Consider the following 16,623-nt stretch of genomic DNA (forward strand, 5'->3'; position numbering starts at 1 on the left):
TATAATTTTATAAATGTGAAGAAAAATAAACATAAACCTAAAAACAAATTTATATAGGGCTAAAAAAACTCGATCTTTTACTATCCTTCACTTTACTTCTAATCAAGGAATCATTTCACATGACAGATTGCAAATTTTGGGATAGCATATGCATACGTCAAAGTTAGATGACTGTAATAGCATCTGTTTAAATAAATGGTTATATAAATCTGAACCACGAAATATGGAGTTAAAGTGATCAACCGTAAATGCAGCAGAAATAATCACGTTCTTTAAATTTTACTGGGACATCTGGAAAACTCCGGAAAATAAATAAATTATATAATGAGTTTGTTGATTTAGACTTTTAGATGCATCCAGATTTTTTTGACACGTCCGATAAAGGACAGTAGCATTTCGTTTGACATCCCAATGCACCATTATCATGTGATATGTTTCTAGATGTTTACTTTTTACTAGTCTCTACCACGTTATTTCATGTCAATTCTAATCATCAAAAAAAAAATTAGGTAATATTATTTCAAATTACATCACATTTTTTCCTGAGATACTAAAATGTTATGAGTTTAAGTTTAGGGCATTATAGTGTATTAATTTTTTACACTATCAGGTATCGTTAACCTACTATATCAGGTTATCAACCTTTTTCATATACTTTTTTTCTTTTTATCCCTGTTTTCCCTTCAAACCCTCTCTCTTCATCTCTTTCAAATAGTCATCCGCATTTTCTCTTTGCTTCTTTGACCACGCTATGTTTCTATTTCTCCTTCAATTCATAATCCCTTTGTATTCATGAAAGACTTTTGATGAAGCATCCTTTTGAATGCAGAACTCAAATATGAATTGCATCGTAAGCATCTCTTCTTTAATATTGAAATTTTAGTTTTTCATTGTTAAAATATTCAACATTAATAAAGTATCAATTCCAAAAGTTCCATTCCAACAATCTAAAGAGCATGAGAAAATATGGAGACAATAATGATAATATGAGGGGGCGGATCCAACTTTATGGTATCAAGTTCATCTGGGTACTTTCAACACAGAGTATATAAAATTTACTAAAATTACAACAAATAATAGATATGAAGTTATAAACCCATAACTTAAAAAATATAGTGAATACAATACTTAAACTTTAAAGATTGAATCAATAGAATTAAAATCCTAAATTCGCCTCTTATTAACACTTTAAGACCGTACAGTAACTCTTTAGATGCTAAATTGTAAACCAAAAAAATCCACAAATTGTTGGAAATGCATAAGTACTGCCATTCACAATGTTATCAGAGTAAAGATTTGGTTCAGTAATGACCTTCAGAAAACCTGATGAAAAATCAAAATTATAAGCAACGTTTGAGAAGGAAACAATTTGGTTACTGGGAAATACTTATGGTTAGAGTAACAGTACAATCCAACTTTCCTTTAATGATATTTAGTCTACGGTAATTTACTTTTTATTTTTAAAAAGGTAAATAATATTTACTTAAGAAAGTTACTGTATTTATCTTTAAAATGACCCGATGGTGTAAAAATATTTGTACACTGACAGTGTACCAAACTTAAACTCAAATGTTATATATAAGATTGTATATCCGTGTATTTATTATTGTTAAATAAAAGGTTAGTGCTTAAGTTACATTATATTTATTATTGCCAATTACAAATATAAACGTATTAAAAATTTGTTACTAAGAAAAATCAAATTAAAAGGATAGTTTGAGTTGTCGAAGCAGCCACTAATACTTACATTAGGGTAGACAGTCTACATTACACCTTTTAGGGTGCGGTCTTTCTCCGAACTCTGCGTAAATGCGGGATCCCGTGTGCACTGAATTGCCCATAGTTTTATACATAGTAGAATTTATATACGCATTAGACATATTCTTTATTTTACATCCACCAACTTGTAAACGATAATTAATCAACTTTATGATGACCGCTTTTAGAGACTTGGCCAAACAGGCTCTATGTTAGGGACTCAATTCTGTATTTTGCTTCTTCATCACAAGGTTGTGCTATTTTTCTTTTTTTTTTTCTTTAAATCAAAAGTGGCCAGAATGTATCCTATTTAGCTTGAGATATGTTATTCGAAATGACATACTTATTATTTATTTTATGAGGTACAACTATATTATTTGATCATATATCCGCTTAATAGTTATCATAAAAATGATGTTTGTGGTATACACTTAGAAATATAAACAGATACGTAAGTGTGAATGAGAGAGAACTTAGAACTTATAATCGATAAAAGTGAAACTAAATAAGCACTTAATACTTGTAGGTTTGTTTTGGCGCTCGAAATCTTCATCAGAAGCAGTGTTTATTAAGAACTATAATTCTGGTTTGAAATATAGTATACTACCAAACAATAGTCTGTTTGTCGAAACTTTTAAAATCCGCTTATTTAGGAATTTCTTTTTGTAAAAAGTGTTTTCAAACAAATACTTTTGAACAGTAGTAGTTTGTGTTTAATTGACTAAACAATTTTGGAAAGTACTTTTGCTAATATTAAGCAACAATTTATGTTAATTTGGCCTAAAGTGATTCTAGAGAAAGCTACTTTTTCCAGCTTATGAAAAATATTTTTTGCTAGTATTCAAAACACTTATTTTATTTCTAAAAGCTTTGTCAAACATGTTAACTCTTTTTAAAATAAATATATTTTTAAATAAGAAAAGTATTCCTAAAAGTTTGTCTAAGTAAAATATAAGAAAGAGGAAACCCTTGTGCGAATTTTAAGGCGACTAGAATGGTTGCCGCCTGCCCATAATGAAATACCTCTGCATAACTAATATTTTGTGTTTTAGAAAAAAAAAAAAACTGCATTCTGCAGAATAAAATATAAAGGCTATCCTTAACAATTTAATGAGGCAAGGAATTTCTCATATATTGAAAGTGTTCTTGTCCGTACAGAATTAGTATACTTTGGTAGGATAGGCTGAACATAATATCTGAGAAATTTAAATTTGATTAAGATTAGGAGTCCATACAAATTCAAATTACCTGAAGTTTTAAATATTACAATTTTATCCAACTTAAAATTATTTCCTCAATACATAATTTAGTTTATAAAAGGTACAAAAGTCGTTCAATAATTGAAGAATATTTTAGTCAACCAACATTTATATTCATGTTTTTATAATAATTCTATTTTTAAGCTGATATATGTTTATTATTCTTTTACCCATGTTGGAAAATATTTTACCCATGGTGCAGTGTGACTTCCTTGGTCCTTAGCCATAATTTGAATATAACCGCTCTTATAAATTTCAAGACAATAGTTAGTTTGTGTCTCCAGAAGGATCACAAAACAAGAATGTTACGTATACAATACTGGAGGTACATATGCTTAAACCCAAAGAAATTTCATTCAAAGTATCAACAAATACGAAGAAAGTCAATAATTCATTAAATTTATCATCCAATTCAAGTTCTTAATTCTTTTCGTACTTTTCCTAAGCAGGAATATAAGGACTTACTAATTTTTTCTCAACATCTTGAAATTTAGAAAAATGGAAAAGATATTAGTTATTGTAATAAATAATTGTGGTACCCAAATAGAAAAAACCAGTAACACAAACTACATATCTCACAAAAACTTTGCTACTTTTGAGTATTGTTGATATATATAAGATTTGTCAAAATATTTTTTCATTAGCTTCTGATCGTTTTAAAAAAATCCACAAATCCTAATAGCGCCTACCACTCTTCATGTTTAATTTGCAGAGAACACTACTAGAAAAGCTCGAATTACATGAGGATTTTACTTGGGGATTTTTTCCGCAGATAATTCCTGCGAATTTTCATGCGAAAATCTAAAATTTCCTGAATGATAGAATATTTACCTGCGGATACGATTTCCCCAAGCAAATTCGCATGTAATTTTGGCGCCACTTAGCGCCAGAAATTTACCTGGGGATTTACTTGAGGAAAATAATTCCCAGGTATCCTTTCGTAGTTAGTTCCGCAGGTAACCGATAATAATATGAAATTTTTTATTTTCTTTGTGAAATTATAAGGAATTTCCCAGGTAATGATACTTTGCGGATTTACCGAGGGATTATTTCTTGGGGATTTAGTTGGGGATCACATTACCTAGAAATTTACCTGGGGATTTTGTTATTACTATTTTACTTGAGATTATTTCATGGGAATTTATATGGGAGTTATATTACCTTGAAAATTACATGAGAATTTTGTTGATGAGATTTTACTTGGGACAAATTCTTGAGAATTTACCTGCGAATTATATTACCTAGGAAATTACTTGGGAATTTAGTTACTACGATTTTACTTGGATATTTTTCATGAGAATTTACCTGAGGACTATATTACCTAGAGAATTACGTGGAGATTTTGTCGCTGCATTTTTACATGAAGAAAATTTCTTGGGGATTTACCTGAGAATAATATTACCTAGGAAATTATATGGAAATTGAATATTATAAGTAATTAAACATGATAAGTCTGTGTACTATTTTAATATAAAAAAACTGTCATAAATCTAATATAATTATTATATGTTACTTAAGTGATATTAATTGTAAATTTTAATATCAAGACTTAAGTATAAATATTCAATAATTATCATCTTGATTGACTTTTAACCTTATAGAAATAAGGTTATCATGTATTCGTTGCTATAATTGGGTAACAATTCTAACTGAATACTTAACCATATACTGTATGTATAGTTCTTGTTCAATTAAAGCATTTTCATATATAAGAAAATAATTCAATGCATCATTCAAAGCTAATTTGTTTATTTTATGTTACTTAAGTGATATTAATTTATAATTGTTGGTACTACGACTTAAGCATCAAATAATCTTATGATTCTATTTTCAATCTTCATCTTGATTAAACTCTAATCACGTATTAGTTGCTAGAATTTCAGACAATTAACTATATAAATATGTTTAGTTTCTTGTTCATTTGAGGTGTTTTATATATATATATAACGAAATTAATGCATCATTCAAAGCATATAATATAACTAGAATTTATTGAAGGATAACTTATCATCTATTTGTTTCAATTTATGTGAGCCTATTTAATTGGGTAACAAATTTAAAAAAGAATGGAAGACTTTTGAAACTTGTGGCTTAAAACAAGTCATATATATTTGTGTGGTCATAAAATCATCTCATAAAATGAATTTGTTTTTAAATTAAAAAAAAAATCTTTTGAAACTAATAAAAAATAAAACATGTTCATATAATAAAATGACGAAAGTAATATTTCCAAAATAAAATAACATAGTTGTGTAAAGCGTTTCCATTATAAGTTAAAAAAAAAAATAATGGATCCATTCTAAAAAAAAATAAAACTAAAAGATAAATAATCAGAAAACTGATTAGGGAGAAACAAATTGGAATCCGCGACTTTTGTAGCACAAAAAAAAAATTGAACCAAACTAGCACAAAAAAAAACATTAGTAGGTTTCACACACTAAATTAGTGCGTGAAAGGACCAAACTGCAAAAATGCAACTTGGGCCTTTCACGCACCAATTTCGTGCGTGAAGGAGGCAAAAAAAAAACCCTCATCATTCTTCCCCCGATTTCTGTTCTTTCTCTTCCTCTTGCGAGCATTTCCACCAGAATGATAATCACCTATACTGACCACATCAAGCGTGCAGTTCTCCAACCTAGAAACCACAAAAGACCGGTAATCCTTATAAAGGGAAGCAGTCTTCCCTTCCTTAGGCCTAAACCGCCACGCCATGTGGCAGGAACTATAGTTCGACCCTCGAACTGGCTTCGCAAACCGGTAAAAATGTATGTCCTTAAACTTCTCAATAGCAGCCCTCATCAACAAATGAAACACATCCGGATCCGTGCAATCAATGGGATCATCAATCTTGCCACGACAGTCCAAATTATCGTCAGACACAAGTACAACATTAGCGGTTGGAACATCAACATCAGTGAGGTTTATAAAGGTCAAAAACGCGATGTGATTAGCAACAAGAAAGTCCTCACCAGTCCTCACTACAGTATCATCAGCTTTAAATGTAGCATTAGATTTGGAAGTAAGGAAATTAGTCATTTTTGTTGAAGGGTGGAATAAAGGGTCTTCAGGTTGATAAGTTACAACAATTATAGTGAAAATCAAAACCCCAAGTACAAATATAGTGAAACAAAGGTTCCCTATCATTGCCATTGCATTTTGACCCAAATTTTCTGGCCTGAAACTTCCAGTCCTGGACTGCAAAATTGATGGTCGACCTAACATTTTTTCCCACATTTTCTCACTATAGCATTAAAGCTTCAAACACAACAAGAATGAAATCTGTAAAATGAGCAATATATTAGACTATCACTCCCAAAAACAAAAAAAAAAAAGATACCCTTTAGGAAGAGAAAGAACAGAAATCGTGGGAAGAATGATGAGGGTTTTTGTTGCCACCTTCACGCACGAAATTGGTGCGTGAAAGACCCAAGTTGCATTTTTGCAGTTTGGTCCTTTCACGCACTAATTTAGTGTGTGAAACCTACTAATATATATATATTTTTTTTATGCTAGTTTAGTTTAACTTTTTGTTTTTGTGCAACAAAAGTCGCGAATTCAAACAAATTGGGAGAAAATGAGACAGTGGGGCGACGTCCCACATCGACCACCAATAGCAAAATACTGCAGGTTATAACCGCAAAATGGAGGCCACTTGGCAAAGTGATAGTTTGCTATTATAATTAATCCTTAGAGTTACAAGTGTCTTGGTGAAGCTAAATTAATCAAAAAAAAGGAAAAAAAATAAATAAATATAAATGCTTTAGGTTAGTAGCATAATAAATGAACCAAAAAAACGCAATAAAATTTGAGAAAAAAGGAGAAAAAAGATAAATACAAATGTTTATATATAGGTGTCACATCATTTATCTATGCCTAATTTTATATTATATATAGATAAGTTCTACTCATTGTCACCGAGACACTTCAGGGTAAAAAATTAACCCTAACTATTAACCACCGGAATTTCATGGGTAAAAAATCCGCAAATGATTTTGTAAGATGTTTTTACAATAAGTCAAAATATTACTTGGATTTTTCTAATAACTATTAATTCTAGTTCAATTTGGTTTCACCAAGACACTTCAGCCGTGTAACTCTAACTATTAACCACCGGAATTTCATGGGTAAAAAATCCGCAAATGATTTTGTAAGATATTTTTACAATAAGTAAAAATATTATTTAGATTTTGGTTTTGCTCAAATTATACGTTTGAAACGTTTCTTTAGATTAATTAGGGTATGGCTGTTATGTTACTTAGAAAATGAAAGAGGAAAGACGTTAATTTTCAAGGGTTTTTACATTCCAAACTATTCATACTTTCAAAGAGATTTTGAGCTATGGCTTCCAGCATTAAGGATAATATGCCTTTTAAATTGCATTTCTATTTCTATTTATAGTTTGCTACGCAAGCTTTACTATGCATTTGTCTGGGACTCATGTTATCAAATTCATTTTTACGTCAGCTGAGTTTTTTTGGACTCTCCGTTTATGTTTTTTTTTTAAAAAAAATAATAAATTCTAGAACATTATTATTTTATTCTTTATACATGGATGTGATTTTTTTGTTTGCAGATTGGAAATAGGTGAGTAATGACTTTATATGTGGATGCAATATTCTCCTATTTTGTTTTTTGGTGATTTTATTTAGGGAAAATACATTAACCCCCCCCCCCCCCCCCCCAAACGTATAGCCGGATTAATTATGACGCACCCAACATTTGCGGGCGACCTATTACCCCCCCAGTCTACATTTTTCTGTATTTTTGTACATTTTCGGCTGACGTGGCAAAAAAAAATATGGCGAGTGAAACGAGATATTTTAATAAAAAATAATTTTTAAAAATTTATTTATATTAAAAAATAATTTTTAAAAATTTATTTATATTTCACCCAACCCTACCCTCCCTCTCTTTCTTCTTCTTTCTCCTTTTTCTCTTTCTTCTTCTTTCTCCTCAACCATCGCTGCAGCCGCCGCCACCGCCGCTAGCAGCAACAACAGGCGGAGACGTGGCGGTAACGTGGGGGTGGGGGTGGGTGAGATATTATTAATGTGTTATTTTAATGTGTTAATTTAATTATTAATGTGTTAATTTAATTATTAATGTGTTATTTTAAATATTAATGTGTTAATTTAATTATTAATGTGTTATTTTAATTTGAATTATTAAATGAAAAAAGTGGCGGTGACGTGGAAGTGACGTGGCGTGACGTGGCAGTGACGTGGTGGAGAGTGTGCAACACTCTCCACTGTGCAACTGGGATTCTTTTTTTTTTTGCCACGTCAGCCAAAAAATGTTACAAAAATACAGAAAAATGTAGACTGGGGGGGGGGGGGGGGGTAATAGGTCGCCCGCAAAGGTTGTGTGCGTCATAATTAATCCGGCTATACGTTGGGGGGTTTTAATGTATTTTCCCATTTTATTTACTATTGTTTTTCGCAGATTATTATAATTTCTATTTGTGTTATCATCCTCTTCTTCTGTTTATTTTGATCTCTAATGAGTATGAGCTTTCTTTAATGGAAAACAAGTTTCTCCAGGTACTAAATTTTTTGAACAATTTGTACTTCTCATTCCTTTATCCTGTATTTTTGTAGTTAGTGTAAGCATGCTTTTGTTGCTTAGGTAACTGCTAAGGTTGGAAAATATATCAACAACAGTAGGTGAAGATGTTATTTTAAATTAGCATTACCAAATAAATCTACATTTTTTCAATGAAAAGAAATTAGCAAATGATAAATTTCTAAATTATCAAAAGGATTCTAAATGAAATTTAAGCTTGAAAATCCGTCCTATTTAATTCTTTCTCCAACGATATTTGTATGTTGAATTCTTGAGAAAATGTTTTAAAGAAACGAGCAATTTTTTTTTAATTAGATTTAATGAAATTTAGTATAGTTTCGATGATTTTAAGGATGAAAAAGAGTAGCTTTAATGTGGAGTTGTTGGTTATAAAAATGTGATGACGGTGAAAGAAGAACAAGAAAAAGTAAATACTCTTTCTTAAAATGAAAGGGTGAGGAAGCAAGAAACAAGAAGAAGAAAAGAAAAGGGGAAAGAAAGGTAGAAGAAAGGAAAAAGATAAGACAAAAATTAATCGAAGAGATTCCGTTTGTGTGCTTTTCTCCCTTTTCCTTATTACGTTTGTAGTAAGCGTTATTGTTGCAGCATTTTTCCTTTTAATTTGAAGATTTTTAAAACGGAGAAAGGATTAAAATGTAACTCTTGAAAGGTAGAGAAGGAAAGGTGGATACATACTCAATATATTAAGATGAACAAAGAAAACCTATGTTTAAAATTTATATGCATGTCGGCATAAAAAGATTAATACCTGTAAAATAAAATGAACAAAGGAAAATATGTTTAAACGATGTTCCGCTTATATAGATTATTATATTACTTGAGAAATTCAAGTATTTTTCAACATTAAAACCCATAATTGTTAAAAAATAAAGAAAATGAATAAAACTAAGCGACAATAATAAAATGCTTTAGAACATAAAATCTAATCCACTGAATTTGAGGACTAAAAAAGATTTCATTGTTTTTATTATTCGAATATTTAAAAAATATTTCATAAATTCAATAAGAGTTTTATAATTGCGCGAAGCGCGAAACAATTCACTAATTCTAATATAAGTGCACCAGGTATTATAATATATTAGATTAATAATCGCAATAATATATTCTAATATATTAGATTAATCCCTAGACAAGATAGGGAGGATCTATGGATCATAGAACCAAAATCTAAATAATATTTTTACTTATTGTAAAAACATCTTACAAAATCATTTGTGGATTTTTTACCCATGAAATTCTGGAGCAAAATTCCTCTTTTTCACAAAACTTTACAGAAAATTTCATGTGATTTTTTTTTGTGCTTCTTGCGAAAATATTCACGGCTAATTTACTTGCGAATTGGCTAATTTACTTGCGAATTAGACATCCCCAGGTATTTTTACATGCGGATTTATAATCCCCAGGTAAATAATCTGGGGATTTTAAAATTCGCAGGTAATAATTACCTACGAGCTTATTTCCAAGGGATCTTCGTTGGCAGGAAAATTCGCAGGAAACTTATTTTCCTGCGAATTTTGCTTCAAAATCCCCAACAAATTCTCCATGTAATTCAAATTTTTCTAGTAGTGAAAGTAACACCCAAAGACTTAAATAAAGCTTCTCTATGAGTACCCAATTCTCAGCTACAAATTAATAGCTTTCTGCCTTTTAAGGTTATAAATATAAGTTCCTAGTAGAAATAGGATTATGTTGAGTAATTGTGTAGATGAAAATTCCAATACGTTTACACCTCCTTGAACATGAGTTTGTACGAACAAAATACAATATGAAAAGAGTTGCAGGAATCCAAACAACATGATTCGTCTCTGAAACAAAATCTACATGTTGCCGTCGAAAAGTTGAACGGAAAAATTGATTAGACCAACATGCTAAAACAATCTAAAAAAATAATGTGATATTTCACGTGCAATGCTGGAAGCAGGACAAAAAATTATTAAACTACATATATTAGCATATACACCAAAGCATTAAACACATTCTTGACGCCTTCCACCGAATTTTCCCAACTAATACATACAACTCCATGGAAATGAATAACATTTCTCTTAATAACCAAGTTATGAAGATCTTTTCCAACACCCTTATATGGACAAACGTCATTTAAACCAACGACACAAGGAATTTGACTTCTAGACCAAATTAGATTTATTTCTCAAAACTGTAGCGAGTTGGAGACCTCAGTCTCCTTGTTTGAATACGAACAAATCGGATAGGGTTTTTTTACGCCTTGAACCGGCAGTTAGCTTAATTCTGCAACAATTCAAATACTTGTTATTAAAAAAGAAATAGGATTAGAGGTTATTAAGGGTATAAAAGTCGTTCAATATTTGAAGGATCTTTTGGTCAACCAACATTTATATTCATGTTTTTAAAATAATGGTCAAACCCATCGACAAACACCTGTGGTCGTCCACTTCTTTCACTTGAGTACCTAAAGTGACCCTTGTTCCATTTAGACACTTCAGGTGGGTCATTCCTATTCCACTTAGACACTTTTTGCACCGTTATCGGAGCAAAACCAACACCAAAGGGGGCGCCACCTTATTACACATCCAACCAGCCCAAAAGCCCCAATTTTTAATGGTCAAAACTCCACGAATTTACAAATTAGTGAATTTACAATTAAAATGAGTTAGCACAATTTAATTGAGTTGGCACAATTTAAATGAGCTGGCACAATTTAATTGGCCACTTAATCTACGTAGGAGACGACTGGTGTTGGTTTTGCTCTGATAACGGTGGAAAAAGTGTCTAAGTGGAATAGGAATGGCCCACCTGAAGTGTCTAAATGGAACAAGGGTCGCTTTAGGTACTCAAGTGAAAGAAGTGGATGACCACATGTGTTTGTCGATGGATTTGACCTAAAATAATACTAGTCACTATAAATGTGCGTTGCATGTTATTTCCCGTCAATCCCAATCATCATAAGAAAATGTTAGATAATATTATCCTTAATTACATTACATTTGTTTTTTAGGTAAAAAGATGTTACTACATATAAGATTGTATATTCATATATTTATTTCGTACAAATATGATATGGAAAAGCATTAAGACAATTTGAAATTTTAGTCTCTAAAAGAACTTAAAATTTGTAAAGAAAAAGCTTTGTGGTGCCCAATTTAGAATAGATTAAAATGGCGAGTATATATATTTCAATACAATAAGAAAAGGACAAATTTATTTAGAGAAAAATTATATGAAAACACTTAGAAGGTTTAATTGCGAAATTTAACTCTGAGTATTAGACAAACGTAATTAATATTGCAATTTAATCAAGTATAGGATTGCTTCTTTTAATATAACAAGGAAAGAGACCGAAGTAAGAGTCAGTTTCTATTTAAAACTCCACCTCTAGCAAAGTATGCCTCTTTTTACCGAAATAGCCCATCAATTTAATATAAATAGGGGTATAAAAGTCATTCAATATTTAAAGGATATTTTGATCAATCAACATTTATATTCATGCTTTTATAATAATGTAGATAGATATATGGACGGTATACCTTCGCAAGGTAAGGGTAGGATCTGCATACATTACATATTCTCCAGACCCTACATGTGAAATTACATTGGGTATGTTATTGCTGTTGTTGGTGCTATAATGATTTTGAACAATATGAATTATTTAAAATCAACTACATGTAATTGTTTATTGTAACAAACATGATATGATAACCTTAAAAAATGATAAGTAAAATGTTATAACTAGTTAATATACATAAACAATGTAGTATAAAAAATTATCTATCCTATTATTGTATACAACTTAAATGAATTTAGAAATATTTTTCATCCTACTTATATTGTACTCCAAACATTAATGATATGCATACAGGATTGGCACTATTGGGACCTATTGGACGTTTGAAGCAACAATATTTGATCCCATTTATTTGCTCAAATAGCATCATTTGTAGGTCGGTATAAATTATTATTTTTAATTAATTATAAATAAAAATTCAGCGGAAACGGTCTCTCTATCTTTCAAGATAGGAATAAGATCTGCATACACACTCTGTTCTACCCATACCCCACTTATGAGATTATACTGGATATTTTGTTGCTGTAATAAATTCAACGGCGAACCTTCTCCTCCTTCTCCCTTTTTTTGGCGATGTGATTTAGCTTAAATTTTAATCTATTTCAAGTGAGGATTTGTTGTGTTTCTCCTCGATTCTCGTTTGTCACTCCTCACTTCATCTTCTCCGGATTCTCTGTCTTTCTTTTGATGTTGTATATTTAATTTGTACTTATGTATTTAGAAAATTAGTTATCTAATTGCAAAAAGCATTTGCTATTTAGACTCTTCTTTTTTTTAACTTTGTGCATCTGTTTACTTTCTATATTTTATGAATTCAAACTTGATTAGAAAATAATTTATCTAGAGATATAAATAATTGAACGACATAGATGAGTTTGTCAATTTGAAAAAAAAAACATGTGAATAATTTAACAAGAAAGATAGAATTGTTATAGAACAATAAACTAAAGCAAGAATATATGTAGAATAAGAGAGAAGAGATTTCTTATTTCTTATGAGGGATGAAATACAATGAAGAGAACATCTCTATTTATAGGAGAGAATTGACTTGGTGCCAAAGTCACAAACCCTAAAATCCCTCCTAAAGATAGACATCACAATATTATAATAATATTTATAACACTCCCCCTTGATGTCTATTTCGATAGATGATATGCCTCATTAAAATCTTATTAGAAAAAACTCAGTGGGAAAAATTCTAGTGAAGGAAAAAGAGTACATATTTCTAATAATATACATTTTGGTTGCCTCATTAAAAACCTTACAAGAAAAACGCAGTGGGACAAAACCTTGTATGGAAAAAAGAGTACAACATGTATTAGCTCCCCCTGATGAGAACTTCAGTCCAAATATTTGAGTCTTCGCATTCCAATCTTGTGCACCATCTTATCGAAAGTTGCGGTTGGTTGAGACTTGGTGAACAAATCAGCCATATTATCACTTGAACGAATCTGTTGCACGTTGATATCACCATTCTTTTGGAGCTCGTGTGTGAAGAACAACTTTGGTGTAATGTGCTTTGTCCTATCTCCTTTTATGAATCCTCCCTTCAATTGGGCAATGCATGCTGCATTATCTTCATATAAGATTGTGGGTATTTTATCACATTTCAAACCACACTTTTCTCGAATGAGATGTATCATTGACCTCAGTCACACAACTTCACGGCTCGCTTCATGAATAGCTATTATCTCAGCATGATTTGATGAGGTAGCCACAATTGACTGCTTTGTAGATCGCCAAGATATGGCAGCACCCCCACAAATAAATACATAGCCTGTTTGAGATCTAGCTTTGTGTGGGTCAAATAAATACCCTGCATCGTCATAACCAACAAGATCGGGACTGCAATTACTAGAATAAAATAAGCCCAAATCGATAGTCCCCTTTAGATACCTCAATATGTGTTTAATTCCGTTCCAGTGTCTCCTTGCAGGAGCACAACTATGTCTCGCTAACACATTAACTGAAAATGCTATGTCAGGCCTTGTGGTATTGGCAAGATACATTAGTGCACCAATTGCACTAAGATATGGTACTTCTGGACCAAGAATTTCCTCATTCTTTTCTTGAGGTCGGAACGGATCTTTATTCGCATCAAGTGATCGAACAACCATCGAAGTACTTAATGGATGTGCTTCATCCATATAAAATTGTTTCAACACTTTCTCTGTATAGGCAGATTGATGGACAAAAATGTCATTTGTCAAATGTTCAATTTGCAAACCAAGGCATAATTTTGTCTTTCCAAGATCTTTCATCTCAAATTCCTTCTTTAAATAATCAATTGCCTTTTTGAGCTCTGCAGGAGTTCCAATAAGGTTTATGTCGTCAACATATACAGCAAGTACAACAAACTCCGATATTACTTTTTTATAAAAACACATGGGCAAATTGCATCATTTGTATAGCCTTCCTTTAACAAATATTCACTAAGGCGGTTATACCACATGTGCCGGATTGCTTCAAACCATACAATGATCTTTGTAATCTGATTGAATACATTTCCCGAGACTTTGAACTACATGCTTCAGGCATCTTAAATCCTTCAGGGATTTTCATGTATATTTCATTTTCAAGTGATCCATATAGATAGGCTGTAACCACATCCATCAAATGCATCTCAACTCTCTCTTGGACAACGAAACTAATGAGATAACGTAATGTTATTGCATCCATAACAGGGGAGTATGTCTCTTCATAATCAACACCAGGCCTTTGTGAAAAACCTTGTGCAACAAAAACCCCTGTATCTCATTTTTCTCATTTCTTTTTTGCACAAAAACCCATTTATAACCAACAGGTTTAATGCCATTAGGTGTTTGGACTACAGGTCCAAAAACTTCCCGTTTGGTAAGCGAGTTTAGCTCTGATTGAATTGCCTCTTGCCACTTTGGCCAATCACATCTTTCTTGGCATTCTTTAACATATTGGGGTTCAAGATCCTCACTATCTTGCATTTTTTATTGCAACATTATAGGCAAAGATATAATCCACATTTATTTCCAATCGATTCAAATTAGTCCCAATATTAATTGGATTAATTGATATTTCCTCATTTTCTTGAGTCTCAGGCTCATTGATTTCTTCAAGATTATCAGTATTGTTCAAATTTTGAATTTCTTTATGAGGTTCTTTCGTAGTGTCATCTTGACCATTTATGTTTCTTTTTCTAGGATTTCAATCCTTGGAACCCAATGGTCTACCACGCTTCTGGCGTGCTTTGGACTCATTTGCTATGACACTAGTAGATGGTCCTACAGGGACATCAATCCGAATTGGGACATTCTCTGCAGGGATATGTGATTTGGTAATCCTTTTCAAATTTGTAAATGCGTCTGGAATTTGATTTGCTATTTTCTGCAAGTGAATAATATTTTGGACCTCTTGCTCACAAATAGAAGCATGTGGATCAAGATGAGACAATGATGAATTATTCCACAAAATTTCCCTTTTTATTTCATTATTCTCTCCCCCTAATTTTGGGAAAATTGTCTCATCAAATCGACAATCTGCAAATCGAGCAGTGAACAAATCTCCAGTTAATGGTTCAAGGTAGCGAATAATGGAGGGCGATTCAAACCCAACATATATTAGGTTCTTGACCAAAAACCAATTGCAACGGAGAAAATTTATGATAGTTTGTCGGTCTGAGACGAACAAGTGTTGCTGCATGCAAAATAACGTGACCCCAAACAGCCGTGGGCAACCTCGTTTTCATGAGTAATGGTCTTGCAATCAACTGCAGACGTTTAATTAATGACTCTGCAAGGCCATTTTGAGTGTGAACATGAGCTACAGGATGTTAAATTCTTATCCTAATTGATAAACAATAATCATTAAATGTTTGGGATGAAAACTCTGCAGCATTATCAAGGCAAATAGACTTTATCGGATTATCAGGAAATTGTGCCCGTAATCGAATTATTTGTGGCAATAATTTCGCAAACGCCAGGTTGCGAGATGGCAGTAGGCATACATGAGACCATCTAGAAGAAACATCTATTAGGACCATAAAATATCTAAATGACCCACTAGGGGGGTGAATTGGTCCACAAATATCCCTATGTATACGTTCCAAAAATTCAGGGGATTCAAACTCAACCTTTGTAGGTGATGGCCTAATAATTAACTTGCCTTGATAACAAGAAGGGCAAGAAAATTCATTGTTTAAAAGAATCTTCAGGTTCTTTAATGGATGCCCATTTGAATTTTCTATAATTCGTCTCATCATTATAGATCCAGGGTGTCCCAATCGATCATGTCAAAGTACAAACGTATTGGAGTCCGTAAACTTCTGGTTTACGACAGAATGTGCCTCAATTACTTCAATTTTTGTCCAATATAAGCCAGAAGACAAAGCAGGGAACTTTTCTATAACAACTTTCTGGCCAGAGACATCCTTGGTGATACCAATATATTCAAGATTTATCTCATCCATTGTTTTAATATGGTATCCATTTTGACGGATATCTTTAA

The 16,623-nt window shown here is 31.8% G+C and overlaps 1 protein-coding gene across 1 annotated transcript; it reads right to left on the minus strand.

The window, feature by feature from the left end:
• Nucleotides 1–1,216: 1,216 nt before the first annotated feature.
• Nucleotides 1,217–6,239, minus strand: LOC132616700 (uncharacterized). Its single transcript, XM_060331294.1, has 2 exons — nucleotides 5,546–6,239; nucleotides 1,217–1,323 (listed from the first exon to the last, which is right to left on the minus strand). Exons 1-2 carry the CDS (start codon nucleotides 6,237–6,239, stop codon nucleotides 1,217–1,219), a joined length of 801 nt encoding a protein of 266 aa, XP_060187277.1.
• Between the last annotated feature and the right edge of the window lie 10,384 nt (nucleotides 6,240–16,623).

This window comes from Lycium barbarum, chromosome 1, assembly GCF_019175385.1.
Source record: "Lycium barbarum isolate Lr01 chromosome 1, ASM1917538v2, whole genome shotgun sequence".
Taxonomy (NCBI): domain Eukaryota; kingdom Viridiplantae; phylum Streptophyta; class Magnoliopsida; order Solanales; family Solanaceae; genus Lycium; species Lycium barbarum.